Here is a 25061-nt window from a genome sequence, read left to right as displayed (position 1 = left end):
ATTGTGTAATTATTTCTAATATTTATCAGGGCTAGCTTATGTGATGAACCTAAGCCGGAAATCAGCTGAGGTGTGAATCAGCGAGGGATGTGATGGTTTATACATGGAAAAGTCTGATGAAACCCGGTTGTGATTTTTTTGTTCTTGCCCTGATGAATTTGGAGATAGCACCATATCTGACATCAAATGCACTTTTTGAGTCACATCCCTCACAATCCAATCCAAGCTATGCAATGTAATGTATATTCCACAGCCAGTTATCACCATGTATTTTACAATTTCTGCACAAACAATCAAACTTAATATTCAGTCTGTGTCTTTTTATGAATGGGTTTTTATGTATATGTATTTAAGAATAAATAGTGTTGCTTACTGGTTGTTGTTGATTACCAAGTATTTATGCAGAGCTCTAGAGTTGAGATTTGAGACAGACTTAAGTCAGACTCCAATACAAGGACTTATGACTTGATGGGACTTTACTGCTTTGACACTGGGCATAGGCCTACTTGAGACCTAAAGACTTGACCTGAGACTGGAAAAGCCAAAACATTCAATCTTATCTCAGTTGGCAGCCATGTTAATTCTTGAACAAATGAAAATAAAAAGGTATGAGCCAAGCTCACACAAACACTTTGAATATTTGATTTTTATTATAAAGCACTTAGTCTCAGCTATGTAGAAAACCGTATTTACATTTTAATGGTCAGCAGTCAGAGACCTGAGAAACTTGCAATTGATTGGCAACCTGCCCTCATTGACTTGAGACCTGACTTTGACTTGTCCCTTACAAGTTAAAACAGTTCTGTTTATATGCATATCTTACATAAGCACACACATTTCCAAATTACATTTCATAGGCAAATCATAATAATCAACTGGTGTGATTATTAGGAAAGTGAAAAAAATTAAAGAAAGAGACACTAACTGACGTAATGAATAGGCCTACATTACATATCATCATACAACATATCAGCAGCATCTGTAAATGTCATTTCATTTAAGTGTTATTTTACTTCCCTCGCAAGATATTTTACTTTTTCACATGCGAGTGAGAGAGAGGAGAAATCTGATTGGTTAAGAAGGAAATGACGCACCACAAATGTGCCCGCTTGCTTCCCTCCCTCCTCTTTCTTCACTTCCTGCAGTGGCAGTGTTGTGCTGCTGTCTGTTCGGCTGGTAAACATGGCTACTGCTGGAGCAGCTGGCGACGACCTGAGGAAAGAGCTCACATGTGCAATTTGTCTGGACTTCTTCAAAGACCCTGTTATACTGAAATGCGGGCACAATTTCTGTCGGTTTTGCATCTGCATGCACTGGGATGAAAATGGCGGAGACTACGGATATCAGTGCCCTCAATGCCGAACGGTAAGTTAATACACGTTAACGTTATGTATACCATCGTGCACCTAACCCCCCACCCCCTAAGAAATATGTTTAGTATACTTGTGACCGTATTACTTCTACGTGTAAGCGAATTCAGAGTAGCTGGTTGACGGTTAGTCTTTGAAAAATTACATTAGCTACGCAGTGTTTTTTTTTTTTTTTTTGGGGCTAACGTTACCGTTGCTATGATGGCTGGCTAACGCTAAATTATCAGCAGGTAAGTTAGCTAACAATAACGACCTAGCTTTGTGTTTTAGCTATTAATGATGCGTTTTAATGCAGAATAAGTGAATAACATTATATACTGAACGAAATAATACTAACTTTGGCCTAGGTTATAAGCAGATATCCGCGTCTTTCTCAGTTGCTTTCTTTGTTCTCTCAGGTGTTCAACAAGAGGAGCTTCACTAAAAACTACCTGGTTCAGAACCTGGTCGCTAAACTGAACGATTTGGAGTGTCTGGGGTCTTGCCCTACACCATCTCAACCCGTTAAAGTAGATGGAAAGTGTGACCAACATGGAGAGGAGCTGAAATTGTACTGCCAGACTGATAAAAGGCCCATCTGTGTGGTCTGCAGGGAATCTAGAGCACACAGGTTGGTTGTGTTTGCACCTCCTTTTTTTAAAAGGGAAAATTTTGACACATTGTATTAAGGTAGCTATTTGTTGCACAAGTTTGGTTGCAACTAATTACTAGTCTCTGAGATTGCACAGGTCAGGATGCCAGTTAAATGAATCCATACAAATACATATTAAACTTAATGCCCATGCAGAAGCGCCGAAACCCATGACATGCAATGTTTTAGCTACATTTACATGCATTATGAACTGCAGATATTCCCAGCGTTTGACAGTAACACTTCTGAAACCTCAGTTTCTTTATCAGATTAAAGTATTGATCTGGTGAAAACTGTGACTTAACCATTGCCAGGTTTCTGAACATTTCAATAAGGTTTCCATTTAAATACAAAATATCCGATTTGTTGTGACAAATGGGATACTGGAAAATGTATATCCGCCAGTAGTAATGCCTACACTAAACCTTAATGAGAACTCAATCTTTTGTCTAGTCTTTTTGTCCCTTCATAAGCCATCATTGTTATGATAAAGATATATCAGTTTACTAGCAATGCACTAGTCCATTTTTATCTTTTTTTTTCTCTCCATAAAACCATTGCAAACATATCTCCCATTAGAAATCAGCAACAGCAGGACATGTAGCTGTTGATGATGATCATTTTGAGAGGGTTGAATGTGTCTCTTTTCCACTTTATAATAGCATTGCAAACTTTAATGCACATCAGTGTGAGTGTTGTAGAAAATAAGGATTCAGGCAATTGTATACTTTTACTGACATGCCAAGTGCTACAACCCGTTACAATGCATCACTCCTTGTTCTTATACAAGGTAAATGTTAACTTGTGCGTTGTCCCTGTTTAAATAAAAGCCACCATAGTTTTAACATGAACATAACATCAATATGTGCAAAGTTATACCATACTTTGTTTGACTCATTTCCAAAAGATAGTCTGTGTCATGTATCTTGGCTTATGCAAAATACAGCTTGCCTTGCAACATCATCTTCTGCCCTTGATGTCATGTCCTTCACTTTTATAAGAGTACCAACTCTTATCTGTGTCTGTTGGCTTCTAAACTTCATCAGTATACCCACCCCCCACCATTGGGCCTTTTAGTGTTTTGTACTGTTAAACTGTTGTATTAAGCTTACAGTTTAATGAATGACAAGTAGATATTATTACCCAAATAGTCATGTGAAGTTAAAGTCCAACTGAAATTATTGACTGTTTTCAGAGTGGTGAAGAATGTGTGTGTGTGTGTGTGTGTGTGTGTGTGTGTGTGTGTGTGTGTGTGTGTGTGTGTGTGTGTGTGTGTGTGTGTGTGTGTGTGTGTGTGTGTGTGTGTGTGTGTGTGTGTGTGTGTGTGTGTGTGTGTGTGTGTGTGTGTGTGTGTGTGTGTGTGTGTGTGTGTGTGTGTGTGTGTGTGTGTGTGTGTGTGTGTGTGTGTGTGTGTGTGTGTGTGTGTGTGTGTGTGTGTGTGTGTGTGTGTGTGTGTGTGTGCGCTATTACAAGTGGACACACAGATCAAAATGGTGGTGATATCTTCCAGAGCAGAGGACATTTGATTTCACTGCAGAACTTCACATGTACAATACATGGGCTTTAGCAAACATCAGGGCTGGGGAAATGTTTAAGGGTAAATTAGTCACTAAGCAACAGGGCACATGGTGTGTATTTGTGTGCACCTTTTCAACATGAATGCAAGTAAAAGACATCTAAGGTTAGAGTTCCTATAGCATGCACCCATGTTAAAATGCATCCTGGGAGGGGCGGCCCCTAGCTCACCCAGTAAGAGCATTCGCCCCATGTTGGCTGAGTCCTGCAGCGGCGCGGGTTTGAATCCGACCCGCTTCCCTTTGCTGCGTTTCATCCCCCATCTCTCTCCCCTTTTCTGGTCTAGTCACTGTCATTAAAGGAAAAAGCCCCAAAAAATAATCTTTAAAAAAAAAAAGCTTCCTGGGAATAGTACTCAGACAGCCTTTTTAAAGGTACCCTGTGGAATTTTTGACCCTATTTTAAAAAAAAAAAAAAAAAAAAAAAAAAGCTGTGAAGGAAATACTCTTGAACACTTTTTTTTTTTTTTTTTTGTTTGACCTCAAGGATACAAGAAATGTGGTTTAGTAAGAAGCACTCAATGAAAACCTATCTTCTGTTTGTTGTAGACAGCGTACCAAAACTTTCTTTGCGTTAGCTGGCTCAACAGATGCCCGCCTGAAGCCCCAGTCAGAGATAACTGCTATAACGAAGGGCCTTATCAACCGTCTTTTGTTAACCCAGTCTTTCTTCCTAAGGCTCTAAACACGTTCCCATAAAAATGACTAATAGTGAAAATTCCTACCGCTCAATGTCTACAGTTTCTAACTTGACATCTGCATATTCTGGGACACTGTCCCATGATAAGGGATACGTGGAAATCACTTTAGTTTTTGGCCAATCAAAGTTAATTAATTTGATTATCTATGATAAATACCAATAGACTACTCGATTTTTCAAATTTGTGTTCTATTGGCTGCAATGCCAGCAGTGAAAAAACAGACTTCAGCAAATTGTTGCCAAGCATAAAAACATAATCCTAAGTGGTAACATTATGGTATGGTTTGAATGAATTATACCGCATTTCATATGCAAGTAAAAGTATGCTACCTGCGATTTTAAAGAATGCTTTTAGCGCCAGTGTGGGCAAATGGCCAGAAAACCCTAAAATAAAACTCGTAGATTAAATATTGACTATAGAGTGACACTATTTCCAAAGGAGTTGATTAGTGAATGTCACTTTTTAGCGGATTTCAATCCAAAACTAAAACCATAAGGTAAGGCCTGTAGCATAAATTGCCATGGCGATCCAGCCAGGTTAAAAGAGAGCCACCTTCATAACATTGATAACTCTGGCTTAAGGATCAACATACCTTGCTAACCCACTAATCTTACTTCATAGTACACCCCTGGTTAAGTTTTTTTTTATTTTTGTTTCAGACACCATGAGGTAGCGCCAGTGCCCGAAGTTGTGAAGGACATGAAGGTAAGTCTAAATGTATGAATTTGCTAGGATGCATTCTCTGCTGTGTGTAAGTCGTCTCCTGTATATTTGGCCAAGAGTTCAGAGATTGAAAGGCCTTTGCCATATGTCTTATCCACTAAATCTAGAATATTTGCAGGTTTTTTTTGTTGTTGTTTTTTGTGTGATATGATTCATTATGGGCTGTTTTCCTGCGTGCCTGTGTCTTGATGTACACGTTTGTTACAGATGGAGTTGAAACTGAGGCTAATGGAGCTCAACTGGCAGAAGTCTCAATGTGTAAAAGTTATAACCGCTGATGAGCGCACCAGAAGTGAAGTGAGGGTATGTAATGGCCCTTTTTTTTTTTTTTTTCTTTCTTCTTTTTAAGCATATTTTGTTGCTGTTGACTTTTAAATGTGTATGTTTGGTTCAAGCAGTCTTTTAATTTATTTATTTTTAGAATACACACTGCACAGAAATGTTACAGTTAACACTGAACATACTCACCATTGGCACTTCTCATCATCCTCAAATTTTTCATCCTAATCCTCTGAACCTCAGTCGAAGAAACAGAGACTCAAGGAGAAGATTGAGGCAGATGTTGGTGCCTTGGTCCAATTCTTGCTAGATGAGCGAGACTCCCTGCTTGAGAGCCTGGATGCGGAGGAAGTGGCCTCCATGGCCGTCATAGACGAGAACTTGAAGATTGTGGAGACAGAGGTGGCAGCTGTGGATAAAGCTATTGCTGATATCCACAGCCACATCAGTGGGAAAACTAGCTTTGAGGTGAGTCACATCAGCTGTCTGATTCACAGAGGAGATTTATTTAACACTCAAAACACCGTACTTCTTCAGGAGGCTTACCGTAGAGATTGATTTCTGTCCAAGATAAACGGTTACTGTCGGTATAATGAACCAAAGCTTTAAAAACATGTTATGAAACGTGTTTGAATTACACATTAAAACCACAACTGATTGTACAAAGCAAAATTCTCTGCAACTGAGTGATATGAAGTGTTCAATAGTAATCAAATGTGTTTTTGGTCTTCAAACAGAGCCTTGCTGAGACATTCCATGAGTAAGTAGCTTAGTTATTTGATATGTTAAATTAATATTTACTTTTAATAAATCAACCTTTGCATAATCACATTTTATTCAAATTTCATTCCACAGATACATCCATTGCAAGCCTTTCACATCTCTGGACACTGTTAATTGTCCGACTGAATTCACACACTTCTCAGGGCCCTTCCAGCTGATCATGTGGAAGAAGATGATGCACGTGCTGCATACCAGTGAGTTTTACTCTACAAACAGAAGCATGCACTGAACAAAGTGTTGCATTGTAAGGTCTAAGACTGGCAGAATACACAAGTTATTAAAATGTTTTTATCTTAATCACATTTATTTTGGGAGTCATGGTGGCGCAGTAGATTAACACTGTCTCATCACAGCAGGACATTCTGGGTTCAAACCTGCCAGCTAGCTAAGGTTTCCGGTTTCTGTTCTTCCCTTGCCTGTGTGGGTTTACTCTGAATGCTAGGGCTTTCTCTCACAGTCCTGTTTTGGATATTTTTTGGCACACAGAGAATACAAAGAAACGCAGAGACTGGTTAAAGTGCTATATTGCAAAAGTTTTATGTAATTAATGTGTAATTAATTACAGGAAGTTACAAAGCAAAAGTGTCATTCAGTTTTACTCCGCAGCTCTCAAATGACACATAGGAACATAGTGTGAATATATACATGTCACAAGAAGAATAAGTCACAGCTTATTGGAGAGCAGCCAAATTAATATTTTTACAAACCAATGACAAGGTTTCTTAAGAATTTCCAGTAACCAATGAAATGTCAGCCATGTGATCGACTGGTGACTTGTCCAGGGTGTCCCCCGCCTCTGGCCCAATGTCAGCTGGGATAGGCTCCACGCCCCCTTGCTAAGGACAAGTGTGCATAGATAATGGATAGATGGATTCATTTGTGCTCCCAAAACTACTATTGATTATGGTGCTATAAGCAAAAGTAAGTGAGCAGAGACAAATAAAAAGTTCAATAAAGTTGCATCCAATGGATTTGGAGCCTACTTTCACTGCAGCAATTAATACATTTTTTTTTTTTTTTTTCTTCTCATTTCTTCCCAAATGTACTGCCAGCTTCAGCCTAATCTAAGAGCAAGGTGAACTAACTCTGCTCCTTCTTTCTGTGTAGTGCCTCAGAACCTCACCTTAGACCCAGACACGGCTCACCCAAACCTGCTTATCTCAGACTTTGACACCAAAGTGGAGGAGGGCCGTGTTCGGAACCAGGAACCAGACATGCCAGCCCGTTTCACCAGGTTCTGTGGTGTCCTTGCCACAGCCCAGTATGCCAGTGGACAGCACTACTGGGAAGTGGATGTGAAGGACAAAGGTGTGTGGTACCTGGGAGTCACCACTGAGTGCAGCAATAGGAAGGGCTTCGTTAGCCTCACTCCCTCCGCAGGATACTGGAGCCTGTCTCTGCAGGACCGGCTGTATGCCAACGGAGAGGACGGGCGCATCCCTGTCGCCGACTACTGGAACTCTCCTCGGGTCGGCGTGTACCTGGACTATGACAATGGGCGCCTTAGTTTCTATGACGCGGTCACAATGAAGAGATTGTACATGTTTGACACATGCTTTGAAGAGCCGGTCTATCCTTTCTTCAGCCCAGGAAAGAATGATCCAGGCAGCAGGCTGCAGATATGTCACTATTACTGAGAGAGCTGCGATAAGTGTTTTAAATCTAGTTCTAAAGGATAAACTCTGTATGCCAGTGTTTTCAGATATGTAGGCTCATACCCTTACTACTGTGGCTGGGGGGTTTTGGAGAGGTGCTTTGTTGTCACTGTGTCTGCTGGGATGCAGATGCTCTCATTGATTAGAGCAGCTCTTCTCCTTATAGCAACCACTATGCCATACTAGTGTACATTTACTCATATGGGCAAATTATTTGCCAGGCAGGGTCAGTGCTGTTGCCTTGTTGGGTAGAACTTAAAGGAAATATGACCTCATTATCACATTGAGGGGATCTTAGCCGTTAACTGTCATTCATTTTAGACCGAAGAACAGTCAGTTTAGTGCTGTTAGTGGTCAGAATTATTTGACTGAAATTGGCCGCCATGTACTGGGATTTCAGCTCCCAGACAATGATTAGACTTTCAGAAAGGAATGGCTCAGGTTGTATGTTTTTGTTGACGTTAACGTCAGTACAGACATTTGATCATTAGCCTTTTTAAAATCACCTTTTATCTATACTTTGTTTTAAATTCCGTACATTTTTGAAATTGCAAATTCCTCTGTATATTGCTCTGAGTCACATTTTGTGCCTATTTTTTTTGTGAGCAGTGATACTGAAGGTATGACTACATTCCATTTCGCTTTGTTCAAGGTATTTAAAAAAAAAAAAATCAAACCTTTTTTTTCAGTCTGCTTAAATGAGCAGGTAAAAGACAAAGCAACCATTTTCATATGTTATACAAGAATTAAGCTTTACAGCTTAATGTCCCCATGTATGTTGTCGTTTAACGGGTGAACCGGTAGACGTGTTTTACTTTAAAGACATTCCATCAACAGCCAAGAGCCTGGGGGACTTGACTGAAATGTAAACCTATGGAATGCTGAATGAAAGTTTTATTACATGTTCATGTTTTTTGTTTGCATTTACATATTCCCGCAGCATTTCCTTAATTATATTCCTTTAAGTAGTCCTCCTTTTTATATTTTTAATTGCTAGTTGTTGAGTTTGTCCTGGTGCTACAAATTGGTTCTGTCATTTTTAGGTCAATTATCCAACTCTTTCCATTGGAATTTCTGTTTTTCATCTGGACATTCATAAACTTATGATTTTAAACCTTGCTTTATTTGAGATGATTATCTTTTTATGTTTTCTCCTGCAGTTTTCCACAGTGTTATGGACCTACAAGTTGGATATTTGCTATCTTACAGGGTTGTACGTTTTTTTTATTATGTATTTATTTTCAAATGATTTATGAACGACGAGCATAGAAACATTTAACTACACGAGCAGTGATATTTGAGACTGGCCATTCCTCCAGCCAATTTCAAGCTGCTCCTTTTCTTTAAGTTTATTTTCACACATCTAAGGTGTTATGACTGCAAAACACTGTACTTTTTAACTTGGAGTATTTGCTGATCCATGTTTTGTCTAAGATGCTGTACCTCATTTAATACATAAACATTACATTACTTAGTTTCATTCATGTATTCAGCTTAGCAGTGTTTGGGCTGTGTCTCAAGTATGACCCCTAATCTCTGTAGTCCCAGTTTGTTGCCATTTCACCTGCTTTAAATGTGCTTAGTGTTTCTCAGACTTTACAAGAATAAAAGGGGACACATCATTGTTTTATTTTCCTTAAAGCCTCTATTATCCACTTGTGTACCCACTTTGCTCAGTGTCATCATTACCTTCGTTACATGAGGCAGCCAGTCTATATGGGTGTTATAAAAACAAAACAACAAATATATTCGTTAGGGGTTGAAATGTGTTTCTGGCCTGGTATTTGGTTTAAAAATCTAATAGTTTACCCACAAGGGCTCTGCAAAACAGTGGAGTCAAAACCTACTGAATTAGGTCTGATGTTTACACCTGAATAACTTTGGTATGTGGAAGTTCCTGTGAAGGGCTCCCTTTGTTTACATTCCAAACTACACTTGTCAGAATTGCCAAAGGAACAAACTTTGTGCAGTGACCAGGCTGCTACCTATAAGAGGCTTCTCAAGTGGGTTGCTGCTCCCAGTTTGTTATTCTGGTCCAACATTCTCATTTAACCTTCTGAGACAGTTTTGGTGTTGCTGATTCAGTTTTCATACTGCCAGAACATTTAAGGAGGAGGTGAGAAATCGGAGTTCTTCCATCCTGCACCGGTAATGACTTTTTTTTCTGTCTCTTTGCGGATATGTGGTTGACCATACAATGTGATACAAATGCATTAACATGAATGATTGTCCATTCATTAGACTGATTAAAACTATGTTTATGGGTGCTTGGCTCTACGAACTTATGGGGACAACTTGGTATCCATGGCAAAGCATTATCATGAGCATAATTTGTAATTGCTGCTTGTGTGACCTTATGCAACAGATTTTGATCGGTAGTCTTTTATGACTCATTTGGGTTACAGATGAGTCTCTAAAGATAGATGATGATTTTGACCGTCTTCCAATGAAGATGCCAATGTCTGATTTATTTCTGTAATATTCAATATATTTAAAATTTATATTTGTGTTGAATGTGCAAAATAGTGTTTTTTAGATAAGTTTTTATAAAGAAAATGAAGGCCTAACAATCGAATTACTACCAAAGATATAAGATGAAATGTCCACTCATTGAGTTTTTAGGAGTAACTGATTCAGTCAAGTCATTTTTCCAATTTCTATAGCATGAAACTGACTGACTGACTGACATTTTTTTTCAAATAGCCACTAGAGTAAGGGCATTTAACAAAAACGGCCTGTCAGGATGTGACTAATCTACTTCATGAGGCAACTGTATATTCAGACTCTTATTTTCAGCAAGAAAAAAACGTGGATAAGTTGGTTTCTAAATTATGCCAAAAAGCAGCATATAAACATCAACCTCATTTCAAAAACAATATATCATAACCCTTAACAAAACGGAGCATTCACACAATAGTTCATAGTGTAATTCTTTATTTACAATCATACCTTTGCCATGATTACATAAATGTAGTGATTACTTCTTGCAAGACTGGCCTCCTGTAGTATACTGTAGGCTAGTGGCTACACAAGATGGTTGATGTACTGTTTCCTATGTGCTTCCTTTGTTTAACACGGACATTAAGTGGAACCGTCACAGGTGAGAGATAGACAGACATAAAAAACAAACACATGGGTCTGATTTATGGAAAGTCAACTAAGTTTTCCATTAAATAGGAAATGCAGTTGGGAAGATATAATGGATTACAGATCAATTATCAGAGACAGTTTATCCATAAAATACAGGTGAAAAACCTGGTGTTAGCTGGTGGTGTTGTTCCTTGAGAAACCACACAGAAAACCTTCAAAGCACCGAACAACCAAGCAAATGAATACAAATACTGGAAAAACCCATGATAAAGGGGCTTGTCGGCGACAACAAGAATGTGATTGTAATATACAGTACACTTTAGGATTATGTTAAATGATAACTATACACAGAGGCATATATTACTCTTACAAACTATATAACTCTTATATTTGTATTTTGTGCAATGTTCAACAACAACTTACAATGATATGTTTTGGCAAAAGGACTGTTTAATGGATGGGAGCTCTGGGAAGAGGCGAAAGAGGGAACCGCTTTCAGTTACAAGGCCTATGTACAAATATGTTTGGCAAAGAGGAGACAGTTCAAATGCACCAATTAGAAAAATAATTTGTAGAACAAATTATGTAGAAAAGAAAAAAAAAAAAAAAAAAACTAAATCCTTTGAAAAAAAAAAGTACAGCAAATAATGTTTATACAACTTTGTTCCATTGATGTCTGCAAGTTATTCATTTGGCTACTACTTCTACCTTCTACTGTATTAGTATAATTATGCTTCAGTGTTGATTCATTAAGTGTTGTAATAAGTAGGCTATATAGTGAAAGAACATGGACACCAAATCCATATGTACACCTAAATATGCATACCGCATGTACAACTACATTAGGTACACAAAAGTGCAAGAACTATTGGGGTCAGATATACAGTAAGAAGTCTGTTTTGGTTTAAAGAAGAAGACTAGATGTTGTGTTCAATGACCTTGTTATTTTATGAACTGTTGTGCTTCTTGCTGCTCGTCTTTGGCTACCAAAAGAAAAAAACGTGCGTATAGGTCAACACCATCTTATGACTTAAAAGAAAACCAAAATCTATATCTGTGCACATATCTGCAAGGATCTTGTCAGAGTGATAAGGTGCAAAATAAGAATACAAAAAAATTTCTTTTAAACAACACATTCCTGTCTGCATGTGTTCCGTTGCGTTTACTGATGCGGAATTGAAGGCAGTGACGACAAGGACATTTTTTGGAGCACACAGACATCAAACAGTGTTCAAGGAAAGGCCTGAGCATTGTTATTTCAATCACAAAGCAACATCAGGAAACCGGTAGTAAACTTTAGCTTCCGTGCCTCGCTTTTTTTCCTGGTTGCGGGTAGTGTTGTCCATCTGCATTGCCCAAACAAATTGCAGTGTATCACCAACTTCGTTCTGGCAGCCTATCTACTGGTGAGGTCACACTTGTGAGACATACAGCTGCAACACCTTGTTCCACCTTGTTCCACCTAGTTACTTTCAAGTTCATTTTTTCCCTCACAGGATTTGGTGAAAAACAAAGACTATGACCATGAGAGATCATATAGGGAAATCTCTTATTACAGGATGTGACATTTTATTTCTTTTTTAACCTTTATTTCACCAGGATAGTCTCTTGAAATTTCTTTTTTCTCAGAGAGGAAATTAATATCACTTCTTGCAATAAGTTTTGGGATAACTAGCTTATTTTGTCCTTATAACATTCTTTTTTTTAGACTTGAATTTAGGTATTTTGGTTGTTTTTCATGCAAAAACATGTCTTTGTCTTTAGCTCTGAATAGTAGATATTCTGAAGTATGTACAAACAAAATGAAAATGAAATTCATTTGTGGAACCTGGGGCCAATGTAAAGTGTGCAGGCACACTGCAGCTCTATGTCCGCAAGCAGTACGCGTTTAAGCAGGGGTTGTGTCGGCGATGCTTTCCCTCAGCCTACTGAAGATATCTGTAAACCTTAAAGCAGTGGTTCCCAGAGTCGGCAACAGCAACATGTCCATCTGAGGTGAGGGCGAGCCCCTGGGGGCCGTACAGCGGGTCAGCTGAGGTGTTAATGTAAGATAAGAAGGAGCCTGTGCTGTCAAACACCTGAAATAGAAAAACACAAAAGTTTGAGTTTTCAGTGTTTATGTCGCAACATAATGCAGTGTTAGCATTAACAAAATACTCAAGATCTTATTTAGCTTTTTATTTTTAAAAAGTTATCCTTTCCCATAGCATTTTATGACCTAATGTAACTTTGTCTTTGTAACTTAAATATGACAATTTTTCATTTGCTGAAAAACACAGCTATTTTGTAAATATACACAAATCTCAAAGTTGTGAAGTTGATATATATAGCCTGTATAGTCTCACCTGGATTCTGCTGTTACCCCAGTCAGCTACGATGATGTTTCCGTTGGCGTCCACAGCCACACCAGTGGGAGCATTGAATTGGCCATTGCCTTCACCGTGAGAGCCAAATTTGAACAAGAACTCTCCATCTGCACTGTAAACCTGGGGCAGGAAGTCAGTAAAAACACACATGTTGTCTACATATGAGTGTGTACTTTGATACAGTACATATTATCTCTATGAAGGAAAAACTATGCCTTTACCTTTACAGAGTGATTGTGAAAATCGGTCACAATAATTTCATTCTTGTTGTTCACTGCAACAAAGTGTGGACCTGGATAAGGAGAGAGAGAGAGAGAGGCAGGTTAATGTGGAATTTGCTGTACTTGGAATATAAACCGATCCCTGTAGTTTGCACCATTGTCTTTACTGTTAGAAGCCCGTTTAAACCCAAATTTTAGCTAGTTGTGCCTAAAGCTGCAATTACAAAACCTAGTTTAATCAGATTTTTTTCTGATTTGATGGCATTCTTTTCATGCATTAAATGCTTTAACGTAAGTTAAAATAGTTTTCCTGTATTTTTCAGAATGTCAAAACAGTACCAAAACTCTAAATTAGATTATAAAGAAAGGCTTAAGGCTAATATGGCTAGCTATGTATGTGAAGCGAAACCAATTGGCTGAGTTACCCACTAATGAGCTCTTTAGCCCCCAACACTGATTGTCTTGTAGCAAACAGGGAACACCGGTTAGTTTAATGGCAGTGGAGTCAGAGCAGTGCAAATCATTCACACTAATCTTTTCATATCCACTGACACAAAAAAACACAATGCACATGACAAAATGTTCGTTATTGTAATAGTAAGGGATTATTACAATGGCATGTACTTGTTTCTGGGTTAATATTGTACAGGCACAGCTTCCATTTGTCAACAATCTGAGTTCTCAGAGGGACGGACACATGATCAGGGAGTCGGGTTAGACAGAGGGCACTGCACTGTGGGATTAAGGTTGCAGCAAGGCCACACTGAGTACTTACTGAAAACTGAGCCAGATTTATTAAAGTTTGGGCCAAGTTTTTCTGGATTGAAAAACAGGAGGAAGAACAGAAAGAAAGGAAAATAGGCAGTCAGAGATAAAGCATAAGCAAAGAAGAAAAAAAGAGTAGGGTGGTCCACACAGGCGCAGTTTGTAGGGAAGCAGGGGGCTACTGCACCGCCTGGGACTTTGGCTACAAGTATATGTACAGGCTTCCATTTTGAAGCAGAATGTATGTATTGGTCTATATTCAAACATAGAATGAGAGCACAGAGGTACATTATTGCTTTGCTCAAACTGGCAGTAAAGGGGTCAACAAAACTATATACTGTATATTGATTATTGTTTTATTCCTCGCTAGTTTTATTTACTGTATTTATCTCTTTCAAAATAATACAGATAGTATCCATGTGGTATTTTGTGTTGTCATATATGCTAAATTATGATAAATATTATGATGGATTTCCTTTAAAATCTTGTAGACACCACTGCCTCACTGACAGACATTGTTTGGGAGCGGAGTTAAAAAGTGGTCTTTTGTTACATATTGAGGCCTCCGTCTCACCTGCAAACTGTCTGTCAGAGGTCCCCCTGCCTCCAAATTTAGTCACCAACTTCCCATTGGATTGAAAGATAAAGACACAGCAGGCCTTGTTGTCCACAGTGATGATGTGTCCATTCTTATCAACAGCAACACCCTTAGGACCCATGAGCCGGCCTGCACCGATCTTATTCTGTGAGGGAGGAAGACAAAAAGGATTTTAGGAGGGAAAGAAAAACTTTGAAATTATTTTTCAATAGGGAAACGAATGAACCTTAAGTTAGGCATACTGTATCTTCAGAACTGAGCAAATAAACTATGAGATTTCACCTTAAACTTCCCATCAGAGGAGAAGATGCTGACCCATCTATTGTCATAGTCGGCCACCACAATGTCCCCGTTCATGTCCACAGTGACACCAGTCGGTCTCTGCAGTTGCCCCGGAGACCGACCTCTGACCCCAAAGCGCATCTTGAACTGGCCATCATTGGAGAATACCTGTAATCAGCCCCTTTTGAGTGAACTGTGTCATGATCACAGTACTACAATATAGTAAAGGCATACATGGTTGCACTTACATGCATTTTTCTCTCTGAGTCAGTCTCACCTGTATACACTGGTTGTTGCTGTCAGCCACCACCACTCTGCCGCTACAAGACGCTGAGATTCCCTGCAGATTTGTGAACTCCCCTTTTTCTCTGCCTCGGGAACCTGACAAATAAATAATAACAGACTCAGTAAACCAAATTCTCCCATTCACCTTTTTCACAACAACCATATTTGTTTTCTACGTTTCACCTTCTGACAACATACTGTATGTAATGTTTTTTTTTTTTTTTTTTTTCTGGATGTCATCTCTTCTATCAAGTCACAGCAAGTCGATTCTCATTCTGTGGTCTACTGGCATGAAGTGAAAACATAAGCTGCCTAGAGGGGAGGATGTCAATCTAAAAACTTGTTGTATGGCTTAGCAATGAGTTTGCAGTGATGATAAGTCTAATGTCTGCATGGTGTTTGGTTTGGCACGTACAGTGTGCAACTTTCTCTCCTGGATGGGTCATCTGTCTTACCCACTCTGTAGATGAGCTCATCCTCGATGGGGTTCTCCTTTTTCTTGGTGGTGCTGTACATGCTGGAAGGCCGTCGCACTGCTTTCTGCCGTATGTGGCCCCCTGTCCCGCTGGGAGACTTCACCCTCCTCTTCACGTCATCTGGAGATTGTGGCACATCTGAGGGCTTGATCGCCCGCAGGCGGAACGGGCTGCCACGTAACGGTTGGCCATACAGCAACAGAGAGAAAGTGTACTCTCCCTCAGAGCGTAACGTGTAGCCCACCTCATATGTCCCATTCTTATTGTCCGTTATCTCCGCCTCTGCAACACGGCTCCTGTCAGCAGACGTTATCTCCGCTTTTAAAACAGCATTTCCTGTCCGCACCAGCTCCCCATCCTGCAGAGAGAGGTCATTGATTCAATTTCAGAACAAAAGAACATCTATTTTTGTTCAAGCAATAAGCACATAGTTGCAGCTTCCAAGGCAGCACTTTCTACAGACACATCACAAGCTCCTAACAGATTTGTTTTTGATTATAATAATCCCTGTTAAAATGGCCATCATAAAATAAATGACTTCTTGCAAGAGAACAAGAGAAAAAGCATGACATTTGGAATTCAAATGAAAAACTAAATTGAAATATGTGACTAAAGCAAATAAATACAGTATGTTGGTCAACATATTCAAGTGAAAACAAAATGTAAAAGCTGCTATGCTTTATCCAGGGTTCACTCTGCACGTGTAGAAAATGGCAGTGAGGCTAAAAAATAAAGACAGTACTTTGTCTTTTGTTGTCACAGTAATTGTTTGGATCTGCCCAGTTGCTGCGTGGCGGAGGCCCTCTCCTGTGGCGACGGAGGTGTGGGCCACAGCGGCTGTGGTGATGAGAACTCCCAGGTTCTGGATAGAGCGCCGCAGACCTTCAGTCTCCACCTGAAGCAAACAGCACACAAGATTTTTAATACTTTCAACTGAAGAATCTACTTTTGACTGAAGAATCCCTAACTGCTAGAAGAAATTACATTTTCATGGTTGGTGGCCAAATGCCACAAGCTAACAGAACATTAAGGCTTTGTGAGTTTCTTGTGGAATAGAAGTTGTCAAAATAGTTTGTTCTGAAGTTATCTTTTCCTTACAGAGATCAATCCCAGCTAAAGTGAAAAAGGGTTTACAACAAACCTCACATTTTAACTTGAGATTGTAAGTGAGAGAAAACTGTTGCCATAAAGGTCTCATTTTGTGACAATGTGGGAACGTCAGTCAGACCACCGTAATGAAAACCGAGAGCAGAAAAACAGTTTGAATCAGAATAAACAATACCTGACAATCCAGGTGTGCATTCTCCTGTGGTCTCTCTGGGAAGTCGTGTCTTGCCAGCGCTGTTACCCGCTCACTCATCTGCTTCTGAACTAGCAGCACCTATACTTGCAAGAGACACATATTGTATTCAGTCTTTTTTGTGTATCTTAATGCAAAACTCACATCCTGCTACACGACTGCAACACAGTTAATTCCCATCTGAGTTGTAACCTGTTTGTTAGCCTGCTTGTACAAATTACAATCTGCCAGCTCACCTCAGTAGCACTCCCATGGCTAAGAGCCTGCTCAGTAAAGCTGCAACTGCTCTGGATGTGTTCCTTCCCCTGGAGGAGAGATGAAAGCTGGGCCTGCAGGACCTGCACTCAGGTACATGAAAGATAAGGAAAAAAGGGGCACAAAAGAGTAAGAAAAAAAGGAGAGAAGAAGAGTTGATAGGAATGTGAGAGATGTGGCATATCATGCTCAACTACTCCGTAAAATGCCTGTGTGTGTTTGTGCATCTGACAATGAGCATGCAAAGATGCAAGTGCACCTGGGTGAGTGCATGGACTATATATGTGAAAGTCTGAAACCTAACTAACCTTCTGCTTAGTGCTGCAGATGTTCTCCAGGTCTGTGATGAGGGCCGTCTTGCGCTGATGCAGCGCCCGTTCCAGCTCTTCAAACGTACTGGTAATCTCTGCCACCGCCTTGTTCTTCCCTTCATTCAGCTGGCGGGAGATCTCACTCACCAGCTCGATGGATATTGTTAGCTGTGGGAGCCTGCAAGATGTCACAATGTGATTTTGAAAAAAAAATATCTGAAGAACTAGCTATAAAGCTACACAAACAAAATTATTCTTTAATGAACATGCCACTTTACCCAGTACCATGTTTTGACATGCTAATCACAGCATAGTATAGGTGATCTTTGATGGCAGATGTCAAACCTGGGCCAAATGCTTAAAGCTGAAAAGAATGAGATGCCCGCACTCTGCTTAGAACCCTCCAAGGTCATGGTAGAAGGCTTCGTCAGAGAGAAACTTTTTGGATTTATTACCTCAACACAATGTCTCAAAACGGCTTGAATGAAGAATTTGATATAAAGCCTTTTCTGTAATGTCTTTTCTTGTGATACTGTGTGTGGGATTGGTCTAATGTGAAAAACAGTGTAAATGTGGGATAGTGTAGCACATAATGTTATTTTGTAAGTAAGGGTTTTGGGCCAATTCTTTCATTAGGCCCGTTCGAGATGAGCCAGATCTGCGCAGAATCGATCACCGGCAATCGCCGCCCAATGCATGCCGCTTAGATTTGTGTCCGACTTGATCCCAACTTGCTCTGACGTCACGCACACGGGGGCAACGATAATCTCACGAGATCAAGGCGGCCGCAGTTTTTAGAGCCAGGCGCCGCAGTTGCTCTCCACCAACTGCAAGACCCAGGCGGACCCAGGGCATGCTGGGAAACGCCGGCCTCTCAGCTGATCTAACAGCTGATTGGTACAGAATTGACTCAACACAATGACGTTTTATATAAACTTTTTATTGATTTTGAATTGGAGGGATTGTAACTGCTATTTGTCTGATTTAAAATTTTATTCCGTACAGAACACATGTTGTGTGGCTGATAGTGATGTTCAGAAGTCAGACAGACTAAATCTGTTTGCTAAATGTGATTATGGATCAGCTACACTGTGTTGTTGGTTAAAATCAGCAACAGATCGCATGTAGAGCATTCTACATTAAGCATTCAGTCATAATAAAAACAACTGGAGACTGTGTAAGAGCAGATATATGGGTCTGATAACATTTCATGAAATCAGAATCGGACCACAGTGTTTCTGTCACTTCCTGTTCAGCCTGAAGGCTGCTGGAAACGGCTGGAAACTGTCCGACTTGAGAGCGGATTTTTCTCACCGCCCCGGGCTGCTGCCGCCTGCTCTCGTCCACTTTACAGGGGAGGCGCAGTTCATCTCGAACGAGCCTACTGTTTCATTGTCTGTGTGCATATTGTGTATATGTAATTTTATCACTAATGGTTTTATGTGGTAACTATGGTAAAGGTGGCACTTAGGCCCATCAGTTTAAATGATGCATGATCAGCTGACCATGTATGTGCCCTATGTATATGCTTGAGCCACTGTTGAATGCCATTTGCCTGAGGAAGATCCGGCAGGGTCGAAACGTTGCAGCACAATAAACGTATGGGAGTATTAACAGAATGCGGGCATCTCATTCTTATCAGTTGTATCCAGCCCCTTTTTGCCACTACCACTACTGCTCTACATCAAATGCTTAAAGCACCTGAAGTGAAATAAATATTCCGAAAAAAGGTATCAAGTCCCCACCTGCTCAGTATGGCATCCAGCTGTGTCTTCAGCGCAGCCTTGTGCTGTTCCACGACGTCCTGCAGAGGAACAGTCACATGCTCCTGGTGCTCACCCTCTGTACAGTCCAGACACATGGCTGTCTCACACGACTCGCAGTAGAACTCCATCACCTGCAGAGGGAGACAAACGGAGTAAAAAAGAAAACTGCTTCACTGCTGGGCTTCGCAGTAAGTAAGTATATCATTTAAGATTCAGTTTCTTTTACATTAATTATTGCTAAAACTAATGAGGTTGAGCAATTTTGATGAGGTGATCACAAAAGGGCTTCCCACCTTTCCCTCATGGTTTGGGCAGCAGAGGGGCTTCCCTGCAGCTGCAGCGCTAACTGACTCCAGGACACTGCAGGCCTCCGGCCGTGAGCACTCGGGCTCTCGTTGAAGGACCTGGACGAAAACATTTTAAACTTCATCAGCAGCTTTTCAATCATTTCAAAACACTTTTAGAGATAATTATCTGTAAGGGGTATTTTTTCCCCTTATTTGGCAATGGACAATTGAGAGGTGACAGAAAACAAAAGTAGAAAGAGAGGGGAAATGACATTAAACAAAAGGTCCTTGGCCAGAATCAAATCAAACTGGGGACCTTACAGTATATAGGTATGTATATAACCTATAGGCCCCAAGATTCTTTTCTCTTTGTCTGACTTTCCTTGTAGTCGGTTGCTGTTCTCTTCAGAACACAAACACACATGATTGTATTTCTATCCTTTTAAGTACCATCCATTCAAAACATCCATCCCCTAACCCATCTGGTAACCTTAATCATCACCTCTACATGCCCAATAGAAACCTTACATTCAAAACAAACCCTAAAAAGAGCCCCTTGAAAAAAAAGGGACTGTCCAGAATGACCTCAGTCTGCAAAAATCTTCTCCCTCTGTTAAAAAAAAAGAAAAAAAAAAAGAGTGGTTTTCACAGAAGCAGGGACCCATACAGAGCCTCCTTTCCATGTATTAGTCTATGCTATGTCTTATTCAACATACTATACCATGTATTTTTTCATCACTTTTTTCGACATACGACTATGACTTTTTTATCACTTTTTTTGACATACTATATTATGACTTTTTTCGACATACTACACTATGGCTTTTTTAAATGATTTTTTCGACATACTGCACTATGACTTTGATTACTTTTTTCAACATACTATACTATGGCTTTTTTGCTTTTACTTTTTTCGACATACTATACTATGGCTTTTTTCGTCACTATTTTATAATACTATAGCTTTTTTTAACCACTTTTTCGACATACTATACTTTACTTTTTCCTGTATATCATACTGGGTGGCTGGGAGGTAGAATGGTCGTCCCATAACCACAAGGTCAGAGGATCAATCCCAGGCTCTTCTGGCCACATGCTGAAGTGTCCTTGACTATGTCTTATTAAACATACTATACTATGACTTTTTTCATCACTTTTTTTGAAATACTATACTATGACATTTTTTAACATACTATACTATGACTTTTTTCATCACTTTTTTTGAAATACTATACTATGACATTTTTTAACATGCTATTATGGCTTTTTGTAATCACTTTTGTTGACGTACTATACTATGACATTTTTTAACATGCTATACTATGGCTTTTTTCGTCACTTTTTCAACATACTATACTATGACTTTTTTCAGCATACTATCCTATGGCTTTTTTCATAAACGTTTTCTACATACTATACTATGACTTTTTTCGACATACTATACCATGGCATTTTTATTACTTTTTTCGACATACTATACTATAGCTTTTTTTAACCACTTTTTTCGACATACTACATTTTGACTTTTTCCCATATATCATAGTGAGTGGCTGGGAGGTAGAATGGTTGTCCCCTAACCTCAAGATCAAAGGATCAATCCCAGGCTATTCTGGCCACATGTCAAAGTGTCCCTGACTATGTCTTATTAGACATACTATGACTTTTTTCGACATACTATACTATGACTTTTTTCATCCCTTTTTTTGAAATACTATACTATGGCTTTTTTAATCACTTTTGTTGATATACTATACTATGACATTTTTCGAAGTGCTATACTATGGCTTTTTTCATCACTTTTTAGACATACTATACTATGACTTTTTTCAGCATACTATCCTATGGCTTTTTTCATAAATTTTTGGCATACTATACTATGACTTTTTTTTATCACTTTTTTCAATACACTATACTATGACTTTTTTTTTTTACATACTATACTATGGCTTTTTCATCACTTTTTTCGACATACTATACTTTGGTATTTTTATCACTTTTATTCAACATACTATACTATGGCCTTTTTTTTTACACACTTTTTTTCGACATACTATGACTTTTTCCATAAACCATACTGTGTGGAATATGGCTTGGAGGTAGGATGGTTGTTCTGTAACCACAAGGTCAGGGGCTCAATCCCAGGCTCTTCTGGCCACATGTTAAAGTGTACCTGACTGTATTATTCGGCATGCTATACTTTGTCTATTTTTGACATACTATACTATGGCTTTTTTAACCACTTTTTCAACATACTATTATTACTACTATATTACTACTATTACCATAATGGGTGGCTTTTGGCTGAGAGGTAGAATAGTTGTCCCATGACCACAACATCGGTGGATAAATTTCAGGCTCTTCCAGCCACATGTCAAAGTGTATCTGACTATGTACTATTCAACATGCTGTACTATGATTTATTTATCACTTTTTTTGACATACTATACTATGGTGGTTTTAAACATACTTTCTTTGGAGGAAGAGTGGCTCAGTGGTTAGCACTGCTCCAACAAGTGAATAGTCACTGCAGAGTCTGACACTGGTTTGATTCCCAGGTTGGACAGTGCATTTTCATGTTTTTTTCGACATAAACTACTTTAACTTTTTTATCACTTTTTTCAACAAACTATACTATGACTTTTTATTTTTTTTCCAACATTATATATTTTGAATTTTTTCACAATATTATACTATGGCTATTTTTTCATGGCACAGTGCCTCAGTGGTTAGCACTGCTCCAACAGGCAACCAGAAAGTAGTCACTGCAGACTCTGACTCAGGTATGATTCCCAGTGTTGGCAGGCCCTTTTCATGAAATTTTTCTTTTTTTATGACTTTTTTTCGACATATTATACTATAACTTTGTTATCACTTTTTTCGACATACTATACTACGACTTTTTAATGGCTTTTTTCAACATATCATATTATGACTTTTTTATGACTTTTCGACATACTATACTATGACAATTTTGCGTCTGACTTGAATTTGAAAAGAGATTAAGAGTCAAACCTCCATGAGATTAGTGATGAAGAAGTTGTTCTGTAGAGCACACACTCCTTTCTCTGGCAGGATGGACGTCTGCCGACACACTGGACACGAGAGTGTCAGAGACTCTGGGGGAATGTAGTTCTGGAGACAACTGGAAGGAGGGAGTCAACAAATAAACAAAAGCAAGAATTAGAATATAACATCTAACTGATTGATGATCGATTGATCAATAATTATTAGTCAAAATTAATTTACCAATACAGCAGAGAGAGGAGAGGAGGAAGACACTAGAGAGAGAGCAGTCACTTTATAAATGATTGAGAGACAGTGCTTAAATAGTGCTGCTGTCACAACAAAAAGGGGATAAGTGTGAATCTGAGTCAATTCACAGAACCCACAGCCTCAAGAGAAGACACACACTTCCTCTTTTAGTAAGCAAATCAATCAGCCTAACAGAGACGCAAAGAGACAAAAGACTTTAGGGAGAATAGATTTTTGTGTTTTAGTTTCTGTGTGTGCGTGTGTTTTGGATTCTGGCCTTATCCTGGCAGCAGCCACACATCTATTCCACCAGCCCCTGAAGGATGAGGATGTTGTGCAGGTTGGTATTGCCCTTAGGAGGCAGTCTATTTAACATTAGACAACCTTTGAGCCAAAACCAAACCCTCAGCCAGCAAAGTTCAGCTGCAATATGCAGATTAAACCACACTCCTTGGCCTACAGCTCAGCTGTCATCCAGCATGTGATGTACGGTTGTTTTTCTTCAGCTTCTGTTATCACTTAATTGGCAGTTGATGCTGCAAGAAACTTGAGGTCAGTATCGAGGATAAGTCTCTGTTGTTGTACACCAGGATGTCTGGCAGCTGCTAGGGCTGCATGCTAAAACCATTCTGTTTACACCAGACTGGCTCGTATCAACCAAGCCTTGGTAAACTGCAGTTGTTGGCTTTTGAGAACAACGGAGAGCTTTAACAAAAGTCTATCTACTGCTCTGTCAACACCACTGTAATGCTCTGAAGCCTGGATAGATGACGGTTGCTTTATCAGTGCCAATTTGTGATTACTTAACTGCTTTTTGGTTTATAAAATGTCAGAAAAGAAAAACAAACAGAAAAGCAGCCAATCAAATTGAATAAACGATTAATTAATAAACAGAACTGTGTAATTAAAATCCTGTTGCAATCATAAGTATGAGTACAAGTAGCCACATGCCTCAATTGTAGTACAATGTCATTTATTTTGGCATAATTTGAAACAGTTGCATATCCCATGGCAAAGTCATGATCCTGATCTCTGAATAATGAGCACACAACTCAGATAATCACAGAAAGAGTAAAAGGGGAGCAGAATTAAACCAAACAGACTAGGCCCAGCATGGGTTTGCCAGCTTAACCTTAAAACCCCTAAAACTACATCAACCCATCCAGTATTAAAACATCTGTCTGGTAACATCATGTATAGCTCCAGACAAAAAGTCTGTTCACCTCAGCAGGGCTCCAGATCACATGCCATCCAGTTAAACCGCGGATTAAACTTGCCCTGCGGTGGGCAAATGCCCCTCACACTGCCTAGAAAAAGGATTAATGCTGTACTCTGTGTGGCTATTCAAGACTATTCCATAAATATTTGTTTTTATCATAGGTTAGATATGGAAACATAATCCCAGTTATCCTGTGTAAATAAAAAAATATCCCCTACTCCATCCTCCCACCCTGACCCAAAACAGGCTTTTCTAAAAGCCTCCTCTGCTTGGCTCGGCACGGAAAGGCCCCAATAAGTATCACCTGAGGGGGTGTCATTTTTCTGAGGAACTGTAGATTGAGGAATTGTTATTGTGTCTCCCAACAATGAGCCTCTTCTCAGACATTGACAGTCCCTGATGCTGAGGAATGCACTTATCCCAGTGGAGTCAGTGAGTGCTGTGAGCTGTTTAATTGTGGCCAAGTATTTGCAATAGAAGAGGTACCACTATTAGGAGACATGTAAATATGACAAGAATTCTTCAGTTATAGAGTGGGAGGATAAGTACTGGTAGGGGAAAAGCTAGTGTTGTACCATCTACTTTGCATGGCCAGCAAAAGCTAAATGTAGCAAACGGTGTGAGCAGAGACCAGGTTTGTGTTAAGTTTAGCTTAAGGGAAGTGTAGGTAATTAGGACTTTTGCCAGTTGTCATTGAAACAGACAGCACATAGTTACCTTTCACAGAAGGTGTGCAGACAGGGCAGGACCTTGGGGTTCCGGTAGTGATCCAGACAGATGCTGCAGACCAGAAACTGTTTGTCTATCTGACGCACCACAGGGCTGGTGCTCCCAGCCTCACGCTTTGCCATGGCAAAAGACATTTAAAGCCA

General features: G+C 39.5%; 2 protein-coding genes across 4 annotated transcripts in view; one reads left to right on the top strand and one right to left on the bottom strand.

Moving 5' to 3' along the window:
* Nucleotides 1-1111: 1111 nt before the first annotated feature.
* trim47 (tripartite motif containing 47) lies at nt 1112-9379 on the top strand. The gene is made up of 8 exons (XM_028595085.1): nt 1112-1365; nt 1769-1980; nt 4936-4981; nt 5207-5302; nt 5522-5746; nt 6016-6038; nt 6134-6255; nt 7169-9379. The coding sequence occupies exons 1-8, from the start codon at nt 1183-1185 to the stop codon at nt 7696-7698; spliced, it is 1437 nt and encodes a 478-aa protein (XP_028450886.1). The 5' UTR covers nt 1112-1182; the 3' UTR covers nt 7699-9379.
* A 1254-nt stretch (nt 9380-10633) lies between these two features.
* trim3b (tripartite motif containing 3b) overlaps nt 10634-25061 on the bottom strand; it is a 32520-nt gene continuing 18092 nt past the window's right edge. For 2 of the 3 annotated variants that reach the window (XM_028594799.1, XM_028594798.1), the window contains 16 exons: nt 24907-25061; nt 22731-22860; nt 19725-19835; nt 19411-19562; nt 17663-17843; nt 17336-17437; nt 17082-17180; nt 16542-16694; nt 15779-16157; nt 15316-15419; nt 15039-15206; nt 14733-14901; nt 14169-14210; nt 13394-13464; nt 13152-13292; nt 10634-12884 (listed from right to left, as the gene is read on the bottom strand). The exon at nt 24907-25061 is cut by the window's right edge and continues 21 nt beyond it. In XM_028594799.1, the coding sequence (XP_028450600.1) occupies nt 12732-12884; nt 13152-13292; nt 13394-13464; nt 14169-14210; nt 14733-14901; nt 15039-15206; nt 15316-15419; nt 15779-16157; nt 16542-16694; nt 17082-17180; nt 17336-17437; nt 17663-17843; nt 19411-19562; nt 19725-19835; nt 22731-22860; nt 24907-25052 (2301 nt within the window). In that variant the 5' untranslated portion in view covers nt 25053-25061 and the 3' untranslated portion in view covers nt 10634-12731. The remainder of the gene's footprint in view (nt 12885-13151; nt 13293-13393; nt 13465-14168; nt 14211-14732; nt 14902-15038; nt 15207-15315; nt 15420-15778; nt 16158-16541; nt 16695-17081; nt 17181-17335; nt 17438-17662; nt 17844-19410; nt 19563-19724; nt 19836-22730; nt 22861-24906) is intronic. The other variant, XM_028594800.1, reaches the window with a different exon arrangement.

Source organism: Perca flavescens, chromosome 13, assembly GCF_004354835.1.
Source record: "Perca flavescens isolate YP-PL-M2 chromosome 13, PFLA_1.0, whole genome shotgun sequence".
Taxonomy (NCBI): domain Eukaryota; kingdom Metazoa; phylum Chordata; class Actinopteri; order Perciformes; family Percidae; genus Perca; species Perca flavescens.
Note: the sequence above shows the minus strand (reverse complement) of the source record. Positions and strands in the feature narration are given on the sequence as shown.

What these genes read in the sequence shown, in the direction of transcription:
- trim47 (XM_028595085.1), top strand. Translation starts at nt 1,183, where the DNA reads ATGGCTACTGCTGGAGCAGCTGGCGACGACCTGAGGAAAGAGCTCACA. An exon ending in GTGGGAAAACTAGCTTTGAG is followed by an intron (nt 5,747 to 6,015) that starts GTGAGTCACATC and finishes GTCTTCAAACAG; the next exon opens with AGCCTTGCTGAGACATTCCA. An exon ending in CTTGCTGAGACATTCCATGA is followed by an intron (nt 6,039 to 6,133) that starts GTAAGTAGCTTA and finishes TTCATTCCACAG; the next exon opens with ATACATCCATTGCAAGCCTT.